Below are 19,759 nucleotides of genomic sequence, written 5' to 3'. Positions count from 1 at the left end.
GCTGATGCACTGACCAGCGTCCCGCCCCTCTCCTGACTGGCAGGTCTGGGGGCGGGAACGAACGGAAGCAGGCCGCAAAAGCCGGGGACTCGAGTTATCAGCGCGGCCGCCGTAAAAGCGCGGCCCGCGCTGAAGTCCCCGGCGCACCACAAGTGCCAGCCGCGCCGCAGTCCCAGCGGCCGGCGCGACCGATTCCCAGAAGTGTGCCTGCTTCAGCGAAGCTGAATGAGGCCATGGCACAAGCGCCGCAGCGCTGATGTCCCCGGCGCACTACAACACCCAGCATGCTGCGGTGTGAGCGCCAAATGCACGGGGACACAGAGTACCTTGAGGAAGCAGGGCCATGTCCCTGATGTACTCCGCTCCATCCAGCATCTTCTCCAGGGGCTGTAGATGGAGCACGGTCTCAGTGCCTGGAGACCAGTAAATCCCACTTCACCCAGAGCCCTGTAAAAAGGGATGGGGAAGGAATCAGCATGTGGGCTCCTGCCGCCGTACCCGCAATGGGTACCTCAACCTTACAAGCACCTCCGACATACAGTGGGGTGAGAAGGGAGCATGCTGGGAGCCCTGTATGGGCCCTCTTTTCTTCCATCCGACATAGTCAGCAGCTGCTGCTGACTAAAAACAATGGAGCTATGCGTGCGTGTCTGACCTCCTGCGCACAAAGCTAAAACTGAGGAATCCGTACTCCTACGGGAGGGTGTATAGCCAGAAGGGGAGGGGCCTTACACTTTTAAGTGTAGTTCTTTGTGCGGCCTCCAGAGGCAGTAGCTATACACCCACTGTCTGGGTCTCCCAATTGGGAGCGAAAAAGAAAAGGAATTTACGGTAAGTAAACAAAATTCCCTTCTTCTTTGTCGCTCCATTGGGAGACCCAGACAATTGGGACGTCCAAAAGCAGTCCCTGGGTGGGTAAATAATACCTCATAATAGAGCCGTAACCGGCTCCGTCCTACAGGTGGGCAACCGCCGCCTGAAGGACTCGCCTACCTAGGCTGGCATCTGCCGAAGCATAGGTATGCACCTGATAGTGTTTCGTGAAAGTGTGCAGGCTCGACCAGGTAGCCGCCTGACACACCTGCTGAGCCGTAGCCTGGTGCCGCAAAGCCCAGGACGCTCCCACGGCCCTGGTAGAATGGGCCTTCAGCCCTGAGGGAACCGGAAGCCCGGAGGAACGATAAGCCTCGAGAATTGGTTCCTTGATCCACCGAGCCAGGGTTGACTTGGAAGCTTGTGTCCCTTTACGCTGGCCAGCGACAAGGACAAAGAGTGCATCCGAGCGGCGCAGAGGCGCCGTACGAGAAATGTAGAATCTGAGTGCTCTCACCAGATCTAACAAGTGCAAATCCTTTTCACATTGGTGAACTGGATGAGGACAAAAAGAGGGTAAGGAGATATCCTGATTGAGATGAAAGGGGGATACCACCTTAGGGAGAAATTCCGGAACCGGACGCAGCACCACCTTGTCCTGGTGAAACACCAGGAAGGGGGCTTTGCATGACAGCGCTGCTAGCTCAGACACTCTCCGAAGCGAAGTGACTGCTACTAGGAAAACCACTTTCTGCGAAAGGCGTGAGAGATATCCCTCATTGGCTCGAACGGTGGTTTCTGAAGAACCATCAGCACCCTGTTCAGATCCCAGGGTTCTAACGGGCGCTTGTAAGGAGGTACGATGTGACAAACCCCCTGCAGGAACGTGCGAACCTGTGGAAGTCTGGCTAGGCGCTTCTGAAAAAAGACAGAGAGCGCAGAGACTTGTCCCTTAAGGGAGCCTAGTGACAAACCCTTTTCTAATCCGGATTGAAGGAAGGACAGAAAAGTGGGCAAGGTAAACGGCCAGGGAGAAACACCCTGAGCAGAGCACCACGACAGGAATATTTTCCACGTCCTGTGGTAGATCTTGGCGGACGTTGGTTTCCTAGCCTGTCTCATGGTGGCAATGACCTCTTGAGATAATCCTGAAGACGCTAGGATCCAGGACTCAATGGCCACACAGTCAGGTTCAGGGCCGCAGAATTCAGATGGAAAAACGGCCCTTGAGACAGCAAGTCTGGTCGGTCTGGTAGTACCCACGGTTGGCCGACCGTGAGATGCCACAGATCCGGGTACCACGACCTCCTCGGCCAGTCTGGAGTGACGAGGATGGCGCGGCGGCAGTCGGCCCTGATCTTGCGTAACACTCTGGGCAACAGTGCCAGAGGAGGAAACACATAAGGGAGTTGAAACTGCGACCAATCCTGAACTAAGGCGTCTGCCGCCAGAGCTCTGTGATCTTGAGACCGTGCCATGAACGTTGGGACCTTGTTGTTGTGCCGGGACGCCATTAGGTCGACATCCGGCATGCCCCAGCGGCAACAGATCTCCTGAAACACGTCCGGGTGAAGGGACCATTCCCCTGCATCCATGCCCTGGCGACTGAGAAAGTCTGCTTCCCAGTTTTCTACGCCCGGGATGTGAACTGCGGATATGGTCGAGGCTGTGGCTTCCACCCACAGCAGAATCCGCCGAACTTCCTGGAAGGCTTGCCGACTGCGTGTCCCGCCTTGGTGGTTGATGTATGCCACCGCTGTGGAGTTGTCCGACTGAATTCGGATCTGTTTGCCTTCCAGCCACGGCTGGAACGCTTTTAGGGCAAGATACACTGCCCTTATCTCCAGAACATTGATCTGAAGGGAGGACTCTGTCTGAGTCCAAGTCCCCTGAGCCCTGTGGTGGAGAAAGACCGCTCCCCACCCTGACAGGCTCGCGTCCGTCGTGACCACAGCCCAGGATGGGGGCAGGAAGGATTTCCCCTCCGACAGAGAAGTGGGAAGAAGCCACCACTGAAGGGAAGCTTTGGCTGCCCGAGAAAGGGAGACGTTCCTGTCGAGGGACGTCGACTTCCTGTCCCATTTGCGGAGAATGTCCCATTGAAGTGGGCGCAGATGAAACTGCGCAAAAGGAACTGCCTCCATTGCTGCCACCATCTTCCCTAGGAAGTGCATGAGGCGCCTCAGGGGGTGTGACTGACCATGAAGGAGAGATTGCACCCCTGTCTGTAGTGAACGCTGTTTGTTCAGCGGAAGATTCACTATCGCTGAGAGAGTATGAAACTCCATGCCAAGATATGTCAGTGATTGGGCCGGTGTCAGATTTGACTTTGGAAAATTGATGATCCACCCGAAACTCTGGAAAGTTTTCAGAGCAATGTTCAGGCTGTGTTGGCATGCCCCTTGAGAGGGTGCCTTGACAAGTAGATCGTCTAAGTAAGGGATCACCGAGTGTCCCTGAGAGTGTAGGATTGCCACCACTGTTGCCATGACCTTGGTGAAGACCCGTGGGGCTGTTGCCAGGCCAAAAGGTAGTGCCACGAACTGAAGGTGTTCGTCTCCTATGGCGAAGCGCAGGAAGCGCTGATGCTCTGGCGCAATCGGTACGTGGAGATAAGCATCTTTGATGTCTATTGATGCCAGGAAATCTGCTTGGGACATTGAGGCGATGACGGAGCGATTCCATCCGGAACCGCCTGGTTTTCACATGCTTGTTGAGCAGCTTTAGGTCCAGAACGGGACGGAAGGATCCGTCCTTTTTTGGCACCACGAACAAGTTGGAGTAAAAACCGTGACCCCGTTGCTGAAGAGGAACCGGGATCACCACTCCTTCCTCCTTCAGGGTGCCCACCGCCTGCATAAGAGCCTCGGCTCTGTCGGGGGGTGGAGATGTTCTGAAGAAACGAGTCGGAGGACGAGAGTTGAACTCTATCCTGTAACCGTGAGATAGAATGTCTCTCACCCATCGGTCTTTTACTTGTGGCAGCCAGGCGTCGCAAAAGCGGGAGAGCCTGCCACCGACCGAGGATGCGGTTTGAGGGGGCCGAAAGTCATGAGGAGGCCGCTTTGGGAGCGGTTCCTCCGGCGGTCTTCTTAGGACGTGACTTAGACCGCCATGCATCGGAGTTCCTCTGATCTTTCTGAGGCCTTTTGGACGAGGAAAATTGAGATCTGCCCGCGGTCCGAAAGGACCGAAACCTCGATTGTACCTTCCGTGGTTGAGGTCTGTTTGGTTTGGACTGGGGTAAGGATGAATCCTTTCCCTTGGATTGTTTAATGATTTCATCCAATCGCTCACCAAACAAGCGGTCGCCAGCCAATGGCAAACCGGTTAAGAACTTTTTGGAAGCAGAGTCTGCCTTCCATTCACGTAGCCACATGGCCCTGCGGAGTACCACCGAGTTGGCGGATGCCACCGCCGTACGGCTCGCAGAGTCCAGGATAGCATTAATGGCGTAGGACGCAAACGCCGACGCCTGATTGGTTAAGGACACCACTTGCGGGGCAGATGTACGTGTTACTGCATTAATCTGCGCCTGACAAGCTGAGATAGCTTGGAGTGCCCATACGGCAGCGAATGCTGGGGCAAAAGACGCGCCTATAGCTTCATAGATGGATTTCAACCATAGTTCCATCTGTCTGTCAGTGGCATCTTTGAGTGAAGCCCCATCTTCCACTGCAACTATGGATCTAGCCGCCAGTCTGGAGATTGGAGGATCCACCTTAGGACACTGAGTCCAGCCCTTGACAACCTCGGGGGGGAAGGGATAACGTGTGTCCTTAAGACGCTTGGAAAAACGCTTGTCTGGACAGTCTCGGTTTTTCTGGATTGCCTCTCTGAAGTCAGAGTGATCCAGAAACATATTTAATGTACGCTTTGGAAACCTGAAACGGAATTTCTCCTGAGAAGCAGACTCCTCAATTGTAGGAGCTGGGGGAGAAATATCCAACACCTGATTGATGGTCGCTATAAGGTCATTCACTAGTGCGTCACCTTCAGGCGTATCTAGGTTGAGAGCGGCTTCAGGATCAGAATCCTGATCTGATACCTCCGCTTCATCCTCCAGAGAGTCCCCCTGCTGGGACCCTGAACAGTGTGATGAGGTGGAGGGAATTTCCCAGCGACCCCGCTTGGTCGGCCTGGGACTGCGGTCCGTGTCAGAGACCTCACCCTGGGACCTATGGGATACCCCAGGGGCACTTTGCTGTTCCAATTGAGGGGGACCAGGGGTCAAGGATTGGATAGAGCCCGGGGCCTGAATCACCGGTCTGGACTGCAATGCTTCCAGTATTTTAGCAGACCATTTATCCATAGTCTCAGACAGTTTGTCAGCAAAGGCTGCAAACTCCGTCCCTGTCACCTGGACAGTGGTAGCAGGTGGATCCACCTGGGCCACCAGTCGCAGAGGCTCCGGCTGAGTAAGTGCCACAGGGGCCGAGCATTGCACACAATGAGGGTCAGTGGAACCTGCCGGTAGTACAGCTGTACATGAGGTACAAGTTGCAAAGTACGCCTGTGCTTTGGCACCCTTGCTTTTTGCAGATGACATGTTGTCTCCTCTGAGAACAACCAGGAGGGTATATAGCCAAAAATCAACAGAGCGACCGTACAGTGCAATGTATAGCCTATAAGCCTATATATATATATACACTTCGGTACTCAGTGGGGCCAGCACCATAGGTGCTGCTTACCGACCGCTCAAAGCAGTTGTGTGGTCACCGGATTCCCTGCCTGGGTCTCCCTGTGTTGTCTCTCCTCTCCAGCATCTGAATCGCTGACAGGAATGGCTGCCGGCGTTCTGTGGGGAGAAGGAGATCGTGGGCGTGCCCAAGAAAAGTGCGGGAATCCAGTGCCCCACTGTACTGAGTGAGGAGGGAGGAGGATACTAATGTATGCTCCAGCCCTCCGCTGACGATCCGTGCAGCGTCCCGCCCCTTCCCTGACTGGCAGGCCTGTGGGCGGGAATAAACGACACTAGGCCGCAGAAGCCGGGGACTAAAGTTATAAGCGCGGCCGGCAATAGGCGCGGCCGCGCGGTAGTCCCCCGGTGCACAAACACACCCAGCAGTGCTGGAAAGTGTCTGGCACAAGCGCTCCATGTCCGGCGCACTAACACACCCAGCCGTGCTGGAAAGTGTCTGGCACAAGCGCTCCATGTCCGGCGCACTAACACACCCAGCAGTGCTGGAAAGTGTCTGGCCCAGGCGCTGCATGTCCGGCGCACTAACACACCCAGCCGTGCTGGAAAGTGTCTGGCACAAGCGCTCCATGTCCGGCGCACTAACACACCCAGCAGTGCTGTTATGTGTCTGGCACCAGCGCTCCATGCGCGGTCCCCACGGGGACACAGAGTACCTCATAGTAGCAGGGCCTTGTCCCTGACGATACTCAGCTCCTATCCTGCAGATTCCCAGGGGCTGCGGAGGGAGCACGGTCCCAGTGCCTAGAGACCGATCCTGGATCCCACTTCACCCAGAGCCCTAAGGGATGGGGAAGGAAAACAGCATGTGGCTCCTGCCTGTGTACCCGCAATGGGTACCTCAACCTTAACAACACCGCCGACAAAGTGGGGTGAGAAGGGAGCATGCTGGGGGCCCTGTTATGGGCCCTCTTTTCTGCCATCCGACCTGGTCAGCAGCTGCTGCCGACCAAGCTGTGGAGCTATGCGTGGATGTCTGCCTCCTTCGCACAAAGCATAAAAACTGAGGAGCCCGTGAGCACGGGGGGTGTATAGGCAGAAGGGGAGGGGCTTTACACTTTTAGTGTAATACTTTGTGTGGCCTCCGGAGGCATAGCTATACACCCAATTGTCTGGGTCTCCCAATGGAGCGACAAAGAAAATGCACCTTGTGGCCAAAAAAAAGCATGCGCTTTGGTGCATTTTTGACCATGCGTGTTTTAGCACCAATGGGTGAAAAACACAGGTAAAAACGCAAAAAGAACTGACATGCTGCAGTTTTGTGGTCACCACAAAACTGTAGCCAAAAAATAAAAAGCAATGTACGCACAGCAAATCTGAAATCTCATAAACTTTAGTGGGGAAGGAAAAGTATGCAGCTTGTGGTGACTAAAAGGTCACCACAAACTGCACCAAAAAACACGTCAAAAACTGCAGCGTGTGCATGGAGCATTGGATGTTGCACTTTCCCTTCTTCCCAATTCACATCTTAGTAAAGTATGTGATTGTAAAGTTACAATACAACTGCAGCCTAAGGCTATGTGCCCACGGGGAAAGTGTCCTGCAGTTATATCCGCAGGAGCTCTCAGAAAACCGCACCACAACTTTTGTCTGTTTCCATGCTGTGCAATGTCCTGCGGATATGGTGCGGGCATTTTGCATTGAGGATACAGTACCATGGCTTCAGCACTGCATCCTCTATGCAGAACAAGTGCTGAGTGATCGGGGCGTTCATACTTGCCTCCATCACACAGCACTTCTCTCCGGCCGTGTCACACTGTCAGCGTCTGCACTGTGCAGGAGAAGGTGGGCGGGCCTGAACTAGCTCTGGCTGTCACATGACCGGAGCTCGTGCAGGCCCCGCCCACCTCCTCCTTCCTGCTCCTAGCTCCACTGCCGTCCTGACTCGGGTGTCTGCTATCAAGGCAGGTAAGTATGGGACCAAGGCAGGTAAGCCTCTATCTCCATAGTGGAGCGCCAGGATTTCCGCAGGTAAATCCACAGGAATAATTGACATGCAGTTATGTGCGGCTGCGGGACATCCGCAGCAAATCCCGCAACCGCACATACCGCAGCGTGGACACAAACACTCCCCATGTCCCGCTTGCTTCTGCGGATTTTGCCGCGGAAAACCTGCGGATTTATCTGGATTTTCCAAATAAATCCGCAGGTTTCAGCATGTACAGACACTCCCCATGTTATCCTATGGGACATGGGGAGTGTCTGTGTCAACGTTGCGGAATGTGCAGTTGCGGAATATACTGCGGATGTCCTGCAGCTGCACATAACTGCATGTCAATTATTCCTGCGGAAATCTGCCTTGGTCCCATACTTACCTGCGTTGATAGCAGACGCCCGTCACTTTCTTCCGGTGCACAGGAGCGCGGTGGAGCTAGGAACAGAAAGGAGGAGGTGGGCGGGGCCTGCACGATCTCCGGTCATGTGACAGCCAGAGCTAGTTCAGGCCCGCCCACCTTCTCCTGCACAGTGCAGACGCTGACAGATGCTGGAAAGTGAAGTGCTGCGTGATGGAGGTAAATATAAACTCCCCGATCACTCAGCACTTGTTCTGCATTGAGGATGCAGTGCCAAAGCCATAGTACTGTATCCTCAATGCAGAATGACCGCAGCATATCTGCAGGACATTCCGCTGTACATCCACAGTATGTAAACAGACAAAAGTTGTGCTGCGGATTTCTGGGAGCTCCTGCGGATATATCCGCAGTACACTGTCCCCGTGGGCACATAGCCTTACATTACACTTCTCCTTCCTGCCTTCTGACGTAATGCAGAGGCTGCTGTAATCACAGGATTCTATTATCTCGCAGGCTTCTTCTTAAGACATAGAAAAAGCTTGTAATCCCATGTTTGGGTAAATATATTCTACTTCATTATATTGGGCAAGTATTTATAATCTACCTATCTCTCATCTTTATCAATTCTTGGAGCATTCTTTTGCAGGGAGAAAGTACAGAGCTCCTTCTACTATGCCCGATATTGGAAAGAATAGAATGGGCATATAGTAAGGGAATGAAGCCAATAAACAGCATTGATCGCCCACTTTCTTTTTAGAACATAAACTTTAATTAACACCTTTGGACGAATATCATCAGATTTTTTAAGTGGCTCATTAGTGGTACATTTTAAAACTTAAGTTGCAACAAATCAGATAAGAAAACTAATCCTACGAACTGTATTTCTGCACAGGATGTGATCACTACTTACCAAAGGTAATCAGGGATGCGATCTACATGTTCCCGGAATGATGGAGATTCTGGTCCATCTACATGCCAACGGACCAGCATATTAATCACTTTAGAGACCTGTTACACAAGAAGATTTATTTCAAAATTAGAATTTTTCTTTAAAAAAAAAATAAATAACTCATGTTTTCAGGAGACTTACTGGACCAATGCTCATACACTTGGTAAAGCGGTCATCTGCTGTTACATGGTCATATAATTCATGCACGGCACGCCGGCGAAGAGCAGGAATGTGGTACGCCTCGTATGCATTCAACAAGACTGAGAAGAAAAGTACAAAATGACTTATGGGAATAAAATACTTCAACTGAAAAGTTAAAGGGAATCTGTCACCAGGTTTTTGCCACCTAATCTAATGTAGGGGCAGAGATCCTGATTCCAGCGATGTGTCAATTACTGAGCTGCTCAGTGTAGTTTTGATTAAATCACTGATTAATCATCAGTAGGTTATCATTACAGGACTACTTGGCATGCTGCAGGTAGTCCAGCATATTCCTGAACTCTGTATAACTGCTAGATCTGCAGCATTATCAAAATGACAGCAAGCAGCTCAGTAAGTGACACATCGCTGGAATCAGGGTCTTTGTCTTTACATTATGCTGCTCTCAGATGGGGGAGCAAAAACCTGCTGACAGATTCCCTTTAAAATCATAAAAAGTGAAAATCTCATTAAATTTAATTTATTTAAATTTTGAATTCTAAGAGAAACAACACACATAAAAATCTGCATAAAATCTGCATAAAATCTGCATAGGTACAAATGCTGCACTGACGATAATCAATGCCTCCTACCATAGGCAAAGTCCAGTAAGATACTGTGCGGTGTATACAGGTCACAAGCAGCAACACAGTTCCTCTGCGCCGGCCAATTTATACTGCTATATTCCTGCACGTACAGCTCCTGCATGAGAAGCAAATGTGTAAATACATGTCCCACTTGATAAAATACAAGTGATAAAATACGTGTTCTGCCCCTTACTTGTCTCAAGCTGCGGATCAAGTTATCCTCAATGGCACTCAGACGTGTAGCATAGCAGTAACTCATGGGTAAGTAAACCTGACGGCAGTGACACCATAGGGTGCTGGGGTGAGCAGGGAACCACTGGGGAAGAAGCCTACAAGACAACACTAGATGTTAAGGGGGCTTTACACGCTATGATATCGTTAATGTTTTATCGTTAGGGTCACGTCGTTAGTGCCGCACATCCAGCGTCATTAACAGTATCGCAGCGTGTGACACTTACCAGCGACCTTAAACGTCCTCCAAAGTGGTGAAAATCGTTCTCCATGGAGGGGTCATCCTAAAACCAAAAATTGTTAATGGTTGTTAGTAGATGTTGTTCCTCGTTCCTGCGGCAGCACACATCGCTATGTGTGACACCGCAGGAGCGAGGAACGTCTCCTTACCTGAGTCCACCAGCAATGAGGAAGGAAGGAGGTGGGCGGGATGTTCGTCCCGCTCATCTCCGCCCCTCCGCTTTGATTGGCCGGCCGCTTAGTGACGTCGCGGTGACGTCGCTGTGACGCCGAACGCACCTTCCCCTTGAAGGAGGGATTGTTCGGCAGTCATAGCGCCGCCGCCGACCAGGTAAGTGCGTGTGACGATGCCGTAGCGATAATGTTCGCTGCTGCAGCGATCACGCGATATCGCATGTGTGATGGGGGCGGGTGCTTTTGCGTACGATATTGATAGCAATTGCTAGAAATATCGTAGCGTGTAAAGCCCGCTTTAGACAAGAGTGGGAAAGGATAATTCACATTACTTTCCCTGCAAGATTATTAGAAAAATACCTGAAGACATGCGGAGACTATATGTAACGCAGAGCGGTGCTGATTAAAGGGAACCTGTCACTAGATTTGTCCCCTATAAACTTCAGCAACGAACAGTGAGCCCTTACATACAGCATTCCAGAATACTATATATAAGACCCCAGGCCGCACTGCATAAGGTAAAAAAAAGAGAATTTTGTTTACTTACCGTAAATTCTTTTTCTTATAGTTCCGTATTGGGAGACCCAGACCATGGGTGTTTAGCTTCTGCCTCCAGAGGACATACAAAGTACTACACTTAAAAGTGTAGCTCCTCCCTCTGAGCTTATACACCCCCTGGTGAGCCAGTCCCAGCCAGTTTAGTGCAAAAGCTGAAGGAGAATAGCCACCCACAAGTAGAACAGAGCAAGAGCCGGAACAACCGGAGACTCTGTCCACGACAACAGCCGGTGATAACACGCGGAACAAGAAATTGCCAACAGGCAACAGGGAGAGTGCCGTAGCCTGGTGCCTAAAAGCCCAAGAGGCACCGACAGCTCTGGTCGAGTGTGCCTTGACCCCGGCGGGGGAGGCACCTGAGTACTCTGGTAGGCGTCCGAAATGGTCGATCTAATCCAACGGGCTAAGGTCGGCTTAGAAGCAGGGAGGCCCTTGCACCGACCTGTGGTTAGCACAAAGAGAGGTGCACCGCCTAAGCGCAGCGGTGCGAGACACATAGATCCGGAGAGCACGCACCAGATCTAGAGTATGCAGCGCTTTCTCAAAGCGATGAACAGGAGCCGGACAGAAGGAAGGTAGGGTAATGTCCTGGTTAAGGTGGAAAGGAGAGACCACCTTAGGAAGAAAGTCCGGAGTCGGACGGAGAACCACCTTGTCTTGATGAAAGACTAAAAAAGGTGACTGCGAAGAGAGCGCAGCCAAATCAGAGACTCTCCTGAGAGAAGTTATGGCAACCAGAAAGGCCACTTTCTGAGAAAGACGATACAAAGAAACCTCCCTAAGAGGCTCAAAAGGGGGTTTCTGCAATACCGTGAGGACCAAGTTAAGGTCCCAGGGATCCAAGGGCCGCCGATACGGCGGAATGATGTGAGACGCGCCTTGCATGAAGGTGCGGACCTGAGCCAGCCGAGCGAGACGCCGCTGGAACAGAACTGACAGAGCTGAGACTTGTCTCTTGAGAGAGTTGAGGGACAGTCCTAGCTGCAGACCGGACTGTAGAAAAGACAGAAGGGTCGGCAAGGAGAATGGCCAAGGAGGATGGCCGGTAGAGCGACACCAGGACAGGAAAATTTTCCAAGTCCTGTGATAGATCTTAGCGGAGGAAGCCTTACGGGCCCAAGTCATAGTGGAGATGACTTCAGGAGGAATACCAGAAACCGTCAAAATCTAGGACTCAAGAGCCACGCCGTCAATTTGAGAGCCGCAGAATTCGGGCGGAAAAACGGACCTTGTGAGAGTAGGTCTGGACGGTCCGGGAGATGCCACGGCATCTCTGCGGACAGGTGGAGCAGGTCCGGATACCAAGCTCGCCTGGGCCAGTCCGGTGCAATGAGAATGACTCGACGGCCCTCCATTCTGATCTTGCGCAGGACTCTGGGCAAGAGAGCTAGAGGGGGAAACACGTAAGACAGACGAAACTGGGACCAGTCTTGAACCAGAGCGTCCGCGGCGAAGGCCTGAGGATCGTGGTAGCGAGCCACGTAAACAGGAACTTTGTTGTTGTGGCAGGATGCCATTAGGTCCACGTCCGGAGTGCCCCATTTGCGGAAGATTGACTGAAACACTGCCGGGTGCAGGGACCACTCGCCACCGTCTACGCTTTGACGGCTGAGATAATCTGCCTCCCAGTTTTCCACGCCTGGGATGTGGACTGCGGATATGGTGGACTTGGAGTCCTCCGCCCATTGGAGGATGCGTTGTACCTCCATCATTGCCAGGCGGCTGCGTGTCACGACTTGGTGATTGATGTAGGCAACCGCTGTCGCGTTGTCTGACTGGACTCGAATGTGCCTGCCCGCCAACAGGTGGTGAAAAGCTAGGAGAGCTAGAAGCACGGCTCTGGTTTCCAGCACATTGATTGAAAGGGCTGACTCGGACGGAGTCCAAGTGCCCTGCGCTCTGTGGTGGAGACATACCGCTCCCCAGCCGGATAGACTGGCATCCGTGGTGAGAATCACCCAGGACGGGGCCAGGAAGGAGCGCCCTTGGGACAGGGAGAGGGGCCGAAGCCACCACTGAAGGGAGCTCCTGGTCCGTGGCGACAGAGCCACTAACTTGTGTAAGGAGGAAGGCCGCTTGTCCCAACAGCGGAGAATGTCCAGCTGCAGGGGGCGCAGATGGAACTGGGCAAAGGGAACAGCCTCCATGGACGCCACCATTTGACCCAGCACCTGCATCAGACGCCTGAGAGTATAACGGCGGGGCCTCAGAAGAGAGCGCACCGCCAGCTGGAGTGACAGCTGTTTGTTTAAGGGCAACTTCACTAGAGCCGACAAAGTCTCGAACTACATCCCTAGGTACGTGAGACTCTGGGTCGGAGTCAGAGTGGACTTGGGAAGATTGACAAGCCACCCGAATTGGGCTAGAGTGGCGAGAGTGAGCGAGACACTCCGCTGACAGTCTGCGCTGGGTGAAGCCTTGACTAGAAGGTCGTCCAGGTAAGGAATCACTGCCAACCCCTGGAGGTGCAGAACCGTAATCACTGCTGCCATGACCTTGGTGAATACCCGAGGGGCCGTGGCTAACCCGAAGGGGAGAGCCACGAATTGGAAATGATCTTCTCCTATTGCAAAACGTAGCCAACGCTGGTGTGAAACCGCAATTGGCACATGCAGATAGGCATCTCTGATGTCGATGGACGCCAGGAAATCCCCTTGGGTCATTGAGGCAATGACTGATCGCAGAAACTCCATGCGAAAGTGCCGCACCTGAACATGCTTGTTGAGAAGCTTGAGATCCAGGATGGGCCGGAAGGTACCGTCCTTTTTGGGAACTAGGAAGAGATTTGAGTAGAAACCTCTGAACCGTTCCCGGGCGGGAACTGGTACAATTACTCCGCTGGCCTGCAAGGCTGCCATGGCCTGTGAGAAGGCGGCGGCCTTGGAGCAGGGGGGAGTTGAGAGAAAAAATCTGTTTGGCGGGCTGGAAGAGAATTCTATCCTGTAGCCGTGGGAGATGATATCTCTCACCCACTGATCGGAGACGTGTTGAAACCAAGCGTCGCCAAAGTGGGACAGCCTGCCACCGACTAAGGACGTTGCCGGAGCGGGCAGAGAGTCACGGGGAGGCTGCCTTAGTGGCAGCACCTCCTGCGGTCTTCTGTGGACGCGCTTTTGGGCGCCAGTTGGATTTCTGGTCCTTAGCTGAGTTAGCGGACAAGGCGGAGGGCTTAGAGGACGACCAGTTGGAGGAACGAAAGGAGCGAAACCTCGACTGATTCCTACCCTGGGCAGGTTTCCTGGTTTTGGTTTGTGGCATGGAAGTACTCTTCCCGCCAGTAGCTTCTTTAATAATTTCATCCAGCTGTTCTCCGAACAGCCGGGACCCAGCAAAAGGGAGCCCAGCAAGGTACTTCTTAGAAGAAGCATCTGCCTTCCACTCTCGAAGCCACAAGATCCTGCGGATAACGAGGGAATTAGCCGAAGCCACCGCAGTGCGGTGAGAAGCCTCCAGCATGGCAGACATGGCATAAGATGAAAAAGCTGAAGCTTGAGAAGTTAAGGCAACCATCTCGGGCATAGATTCCCTGGTGAGGGAATGCATCTCCTCTAGAGAAGCAGAGATGGCTTTGAGAGCCCACACTGCTGCAAAAGTTGGGGAAAACGCGGCCCTCGCCGCTTCATACACGGATTTGGCCAGAAGGTCAATCTGACGGTCAGTGGAATCCTTAAGGGAGGTGCCATCAGCCACCGACACAACGGTCCGGGCTGAGAGCCTAGACACCGGAGGGTCTACCTTTGGGGAATGAGCCCACTCTTTGACCACCTCAGGTGGAAAGGGAAAATGGTCATCAGAACCACGCTTTGGGAAGCGTTTGTCAGGACAGGCCCTGGGTTTGGTCACAGCGGCCTGAAAACTGGAGTGGTTAAAGAACACACTCTTTACTCTCTTAGGCGAGGTAAACTGGTGCTTTTCTGCCAGAGAGGGTTGCTCCTCTGATACTGGCGGATTGAGATCCAGTACAGAATTAATGGAAGCAATCAAGTAACTAAGATCTGAATCACCCTCGGAAAGATCAATGGGGTACATGGAGTTAGCCTCCGAGCCCCCTGTAAAGGCATCCTCCTCATCCTGCGAGTCAGCTCTTGAATCAGAGCCACGGGATGAGGAGGGAGAGGAAACCCTGCGTCTCCTCTTAGGAGGACGGGGTCTGGGCCCTGATGATGAATCCTCTGTGAGCTCCCGTGGACGGAGGTCAGATGATAGAGATCCTAAGGGACCCTTAGCAGTAGAGGCACCCTGTGAAGGAGGCTGATGCATATTCAACAAAGTCCTGGACAGAAGTCGGGGAAGCCGGGGGTTCAGCCACAGGTGCAGGAGCAGCCTGAGAGACCACTGGGGGTGAGACTCCAGGCTGTGGCACCGCCAAGTTAGAGCAGACATCACAATGTGGATAGATGCTCGGTTCAGGCAGCAGGAGCTTACATGCAGCGCATACAGTATAAAGCTTTGGAGCCTTGCTCCTCGTGTGAGACATGCTGCTGGAGTGGGGACAGCTTCTACAAGAGAATGAACCCCAGAGAGTATATACAAAGGTCCACAACCAGAGACCGGTTGTGGCTTACGAGACCGCTGGCAGCGGTGTTGTGTGCCCTCCAGATCCCGAAGCCCGGACCCCCAATGCACAGCACCTCAGCAGGGATGCAGAGTGCAGGCCAGCGCAGAGTGAACCCTGTCTGAGAAAATGGCCGCCGGAGCGAAGAGAGGGGGCGGGACTTGGGGCGTTCCTGTAGGAGAGCGGGATCTGGAGGGCCATAGAGACCTACAGGGGAGGAGACACGCACAGCAGTGGGGAGTGTCTCTCCCCTGTGCAGGACGGCCGCCGGGAGGAGCCGAGCCTGTCCCTCTGCATGAGTGACATGCGAGGGCAGTGAACAGAAACTAGGCCTCCGGCAAAGCCGGGGCCTAAATTTGAGCGGCGAGGCCGACGCGCAGGCAACATCGGCGCGGTTCTCGGGCGACAGCTAGAGAACCCGCCGGAAATGCCAAGATAAATACAGTAAGCACACTCTCCCCATACAATAAAGCACAGGGACCCCCAACAGATAAACGTCTCAGGTACTTAGCTGCTGAGACGCAGGGCCAGGTCCCTGGGGATGAGTGCTCCGGTCCAGCAGGATCCTAAAGGGCTGCGGATGGAGACCGGTCTCCTGCCAGGCATGGAGACCGCGCTGGCTCCCACTTCAAGCCAGAGCCCAGGAGGGATGGTGAAGGAGCACGGCATGTAAGGCTCCAGCCTTGGAATCAACCTTACAACACCACCGACACAGTGGGGTGAGAAGAGACATGCCGTGGGTCCAGACGTGGACCCGCACTTCTTCAATCTCATTCCAAAAAGGAAAAAATCATATGAGAATGCATGTGTGGATGTATGCCTCCTGAACACAAAGTGATAAACTGGCTGGGACTGGCTCACCAGGGGGTGTATAAGCTCAGAGGGAGGAGCTACACTTTTAAGTGTAGTACTTTGTGTGTCCTCCGGAGGCAGAAGCTAAACACCCAAGGTCTGGGTCTCCCAAAGGAACGATAAAGAAAACAGCTTTTATTACACTCGTCTGGGGGGCGGTATGGTCCGATGGGCGTCGCTGCTCTTAGTCTAGCGCTATCCTCTCTCCATCACCTTCCTCCTTCTCTGCTCCATGTGGATGACGCATCCTAAATCATGCACACAGAGTCCTCCACTGCGTTCCTTCACAGGCGCACTTCTCTATACCATGCTGAGGGGAGAGCAAAGTATTGTAGTGTGCTTTGACCTTGACCCAATGCCTCCTCTCCTCTTGTGATCGCCGTCCTCCTTCTTGCTTTGTGTGGATGACACATTCTACATCATCCACAAAGAGTCCTCCATTGTGCTCCTTCGCAATTCTCTCTGCCCTGATGCAGGCAGAGCAAAGTATTGTTGTGCGCAAGGAAATATTAAGACCGCCCACGCATGCGCCCACTATACTTTGATCTGCCCTCAGAGAGCAGTGCGCGTGCACAGAAACGCAATTGAGGACTCTTTGTGGATGATGTCAGACGCGTCATCCACACTAAGCAAGAAGGAAGACGGCGATCGCAAGAAGACAGGAGACACTGGATCAAGGCCAGCAATGCCCATCCGACCAGACCACCCTGCAGGTGAGTACAATAAAAGCTGTTTTTTACGTTATTCAGATTGGTCTGGGCTTTTATATACAGTATTGTAGAATTCTGTATATAAGAGCTCATTGGTGGTGGCCGCAGGTTTTATGGGACAAATCTGCTGAGTGGTTCCCTTTAAAGGGCTCTGTCAGATTTCCAGTGCCCCCAGAACCACTAGTAGTTCTGGTGCTTATCTAGAATCCCTCACTAACAGTCCCTTCATGTAGTACCATGTTTTCCAAAAATAAGACACTGTCTTATACTTTTTTTTGCCCCCCAAAAAGCACTAGGGCTTATTTTTGGGGGCGGTCTTATTTTTGGAGAAACACGGTTTCCAAAAAAACAGACCCCCCCCACTTTCCAAGAGACTCATACTTACCAGACCCTGGATGGCTAAGTAATTCAGAAATCTTCCCTGTGATCTCCGGCAGCCGCTGCCAGCAAGTATGCTGCACGCTGCCTCCTGCTGCTGGACGGACACACACACACACACATACTCATAACCCAAACACTCATACACACACACACACTCCATCCAGTGGTACAGAGTGCGTCCGTCAGGTTATACCTGTCAGAAGCCCGTACATTCTAGCCTCTACCCCAGCCTAAGGGATGGGAGTAAGTCATGTGTCCCAGGTTCTTGTGCTCCACCGTACAGCTTCTCAGGATCGGTATCGCTGGATGTGGTGAGTGTGTGTGAGCGATCTGAAGGGAGATTGTGTGTATGGTGTGTGATTGTGTGTGTGATGTGTGTGGGGGTGCGATCACTACAGGTTCTGCCGCTCAGCGTCTGGTCAGTATAATTGCAGGGTGTCCGCTTTCTATAATGAAGTGTCCTGTAGTATCTTTCTGCACTGACACTTCATTATTGAACCGCGACTAAAGGGGGCTTTACACGCTGCGACATCGCTAATGCGGAGTCGTTGGGGTCACGGAATTTGTGACGCACATCCGGCCGCGATGTTGCTGCGTGTGACACCGATGAGCGATTTTCCATCGTTGCAAAAACGTGCAAAATCGCTCATCGGTGACATCGGGGTCCATTCTCGATTATCGTTACTGCAGCAGTAACGATGTAGTTCGTCGCTCCTGCGGCAGCACACATCGCTATGTGTGACGCCGTAGGAACGAGGAAGCTCTCCTTACCTGCCTCCCGGCCGCTATGAGGAAGAAAGGAGGTGGGCGGGATGTTACGTCCCGCTCATCTCCGCCCCTCCGCTGCTATTGGGCGGCCGCTCAGTGACGTCGCTGTGACGCCGCACAGACTGCCCCCTTAGAAAGGAGGCGGTTCGCCGGTCACAGCGACGTCGCCGGGCAGGTAAGTATGTGTGACGGGTCTGGGCGATGTTGTGCGGCACGGGCAGCGATTTGCCCGTGTCGCGCAACAGATGGGGGCGGGTACCCACACTAGCGATATCGGGACCGATATCGCAGTGTGTAAAGTAGCCTTTAGGCTTATTTTCGGGGGAGGGCTTATATTTAAGCCTTGCTATGAAAATGCTTAAAATCCCTGCTAGTGCTTATTTTTGGGGGAGGTCTTATTTTAGGAAAAACACAGTAGCATACATAAACACATCTTTAGAAAAAGTATTTCTTAAGATCGTTTATGATATGCTAATAAGGTCAGTGACTAGTTGCAGGGACGTTAGTTCCCTGGCTAGTTGGCCGACTCAGCATGGTATCACACCCCAGTGGGCGCATGCGCACTGCTTTGTACCCATTAGCATTAAGCTTCTTTGACGCCGGGTGTATGCGTAGCTGGCTTCAAAGATGCTCACTATCCATGCAGGATACGATGTTCCTGACTTCCACAATAACTAGCATTTTTAGAAGAGATAATCTGGAGTAAAAAGAGCATTTGAAGAGTAGAAATCCAATGTTTCTAAGCGCGGTGTCAGGGGACTGGGTCCACAGACGATTGATTTTTAGTAAATGCTACCATTATTGGTACAGATAATTATCTCACAGTCACAGCCACCAATAAAGTCATATCAAGTCTGAATAATCCAGAAAGAAACTCACCACATCTCTGGGAATAGAGTGTTCATTCCCTCCCAACTGTACACATTCAGCACAGATAGCCAAAATTTCCCCCAAGAAGGAATACCAATGGCACCTCCTGCAACGAAAGTTGGATACATCGGATCAAGCATGGCAAAAATATACTGACATCTTATCTGCAAACGAACTTACCCTTACTATGAAGATTGTTGCGGGCGCGGGTCATATCTGGGTCATCCTGTGACACTCCGAGAAGTCGCAAAGAGGTGTAACTGAGCGCCGTGCCAAACACAGTGCTCTTATCTTCAATATGCCTATATAAGATAGTTATTTATTATGGGGAACATAGATAGAATCAGTACAAATTTTATTTTCTGATTTGGTAAAAAAATTAATGACCATATTCACATTTAAAGGACTCCTTAAAGGGGCTATTTACTATTTGGAATAACCCCTTCTCAATTGTTATATTGCAAAGCATAGACAATACACAGATCACTTTTAAAGTTAAAGTGAATAACACTTAATATTTCAATAACATGGCACCTGGTAAGCGGGGTAGATGTTACCTGGCACATGGACAGTGTGCTTTTAAAACTGAATGTCACACCAGAGTGTACAGATGCACAGCGTGCAGTGCAACACAAAGGTAACATCGGGAATGGTATAGAGTCTATAGACGAAAGGCCCTGGTGACAGGGATAGAAACCACACACTGCAAGTCACTTGAGTTTGTACCCTACACTCCCTAATGTCCCTACACGGGTCCTTCCCCTTGTCGCCGTTACATGCCTAGTCACTCGCTTGCCCTGAACTCACCCTGGCTAGTGAGAAGGCCGGCAAGAACACTAGTCTCAACACTGCAATAATACAACACAACGAATAGACAGAG

General features: G+C 52.2%; 1 protein-coding gene across 1 annotated transcript in view; it reads right to left on the bottom strand.

Annotated features, from left to right (window-relative positions):
* LOC142245106 (lanosterol synthase-like) overlaps positions 1–19,759 on the bottom strand; it is a 116,387-nt gene that overhangs the window by 77,523 nt on the left and 19,105 nt on the right. Inside the window, exons 5-10 of the mRNA XM_075317435.1 lie at positions 19,060–19,181; positions 18,889–18,985; positions 9,734–9,869; positions 9,547–9,655; positions 8,897–9,015; positions 8,717–8,814 (exon numbers count right to left, since the gene is read on the bottom strand). Coding sequence (XP_075173550.1) covers positions 8,717–8,814; positions 8,897–9,015; positions 9,547–9,655; positions 9,734–9,869; positions 18,889–18,985; positions 19,060–19,181 — 681 coding nt within the window. The remainder of the gene's footprint in view (positions 1–8,716; positions 8,815–8,896; positions 9,016–9,546; positions 9,656–9,733; positions 9,870–18,888; positions 18,986–19,059; positions 19,182–19,759) is intronic.

Source organism: Anomaloglossus baeobatrachus, chromosome 7 (assembly GCF_048569485.1).
Source record: "Anomaloglossus baeobatrachus isolate aAnoBae1 chromosome 7, aAnoBae1.hap1, whole genome shotgun sequence".
NCBI classification, from domain to species: domain Eukaryota; kingdom Metazoa; phylum Chordata; class Amphibia; order Anura; family Aromobatidae; genus Anomaloglossus; species Anomaloglossus baeobatrachus.
Note: the sequence above shows the minus strand (reverse complement) of the source record. Positions and strands in the feature narration are given on the sequence as shown.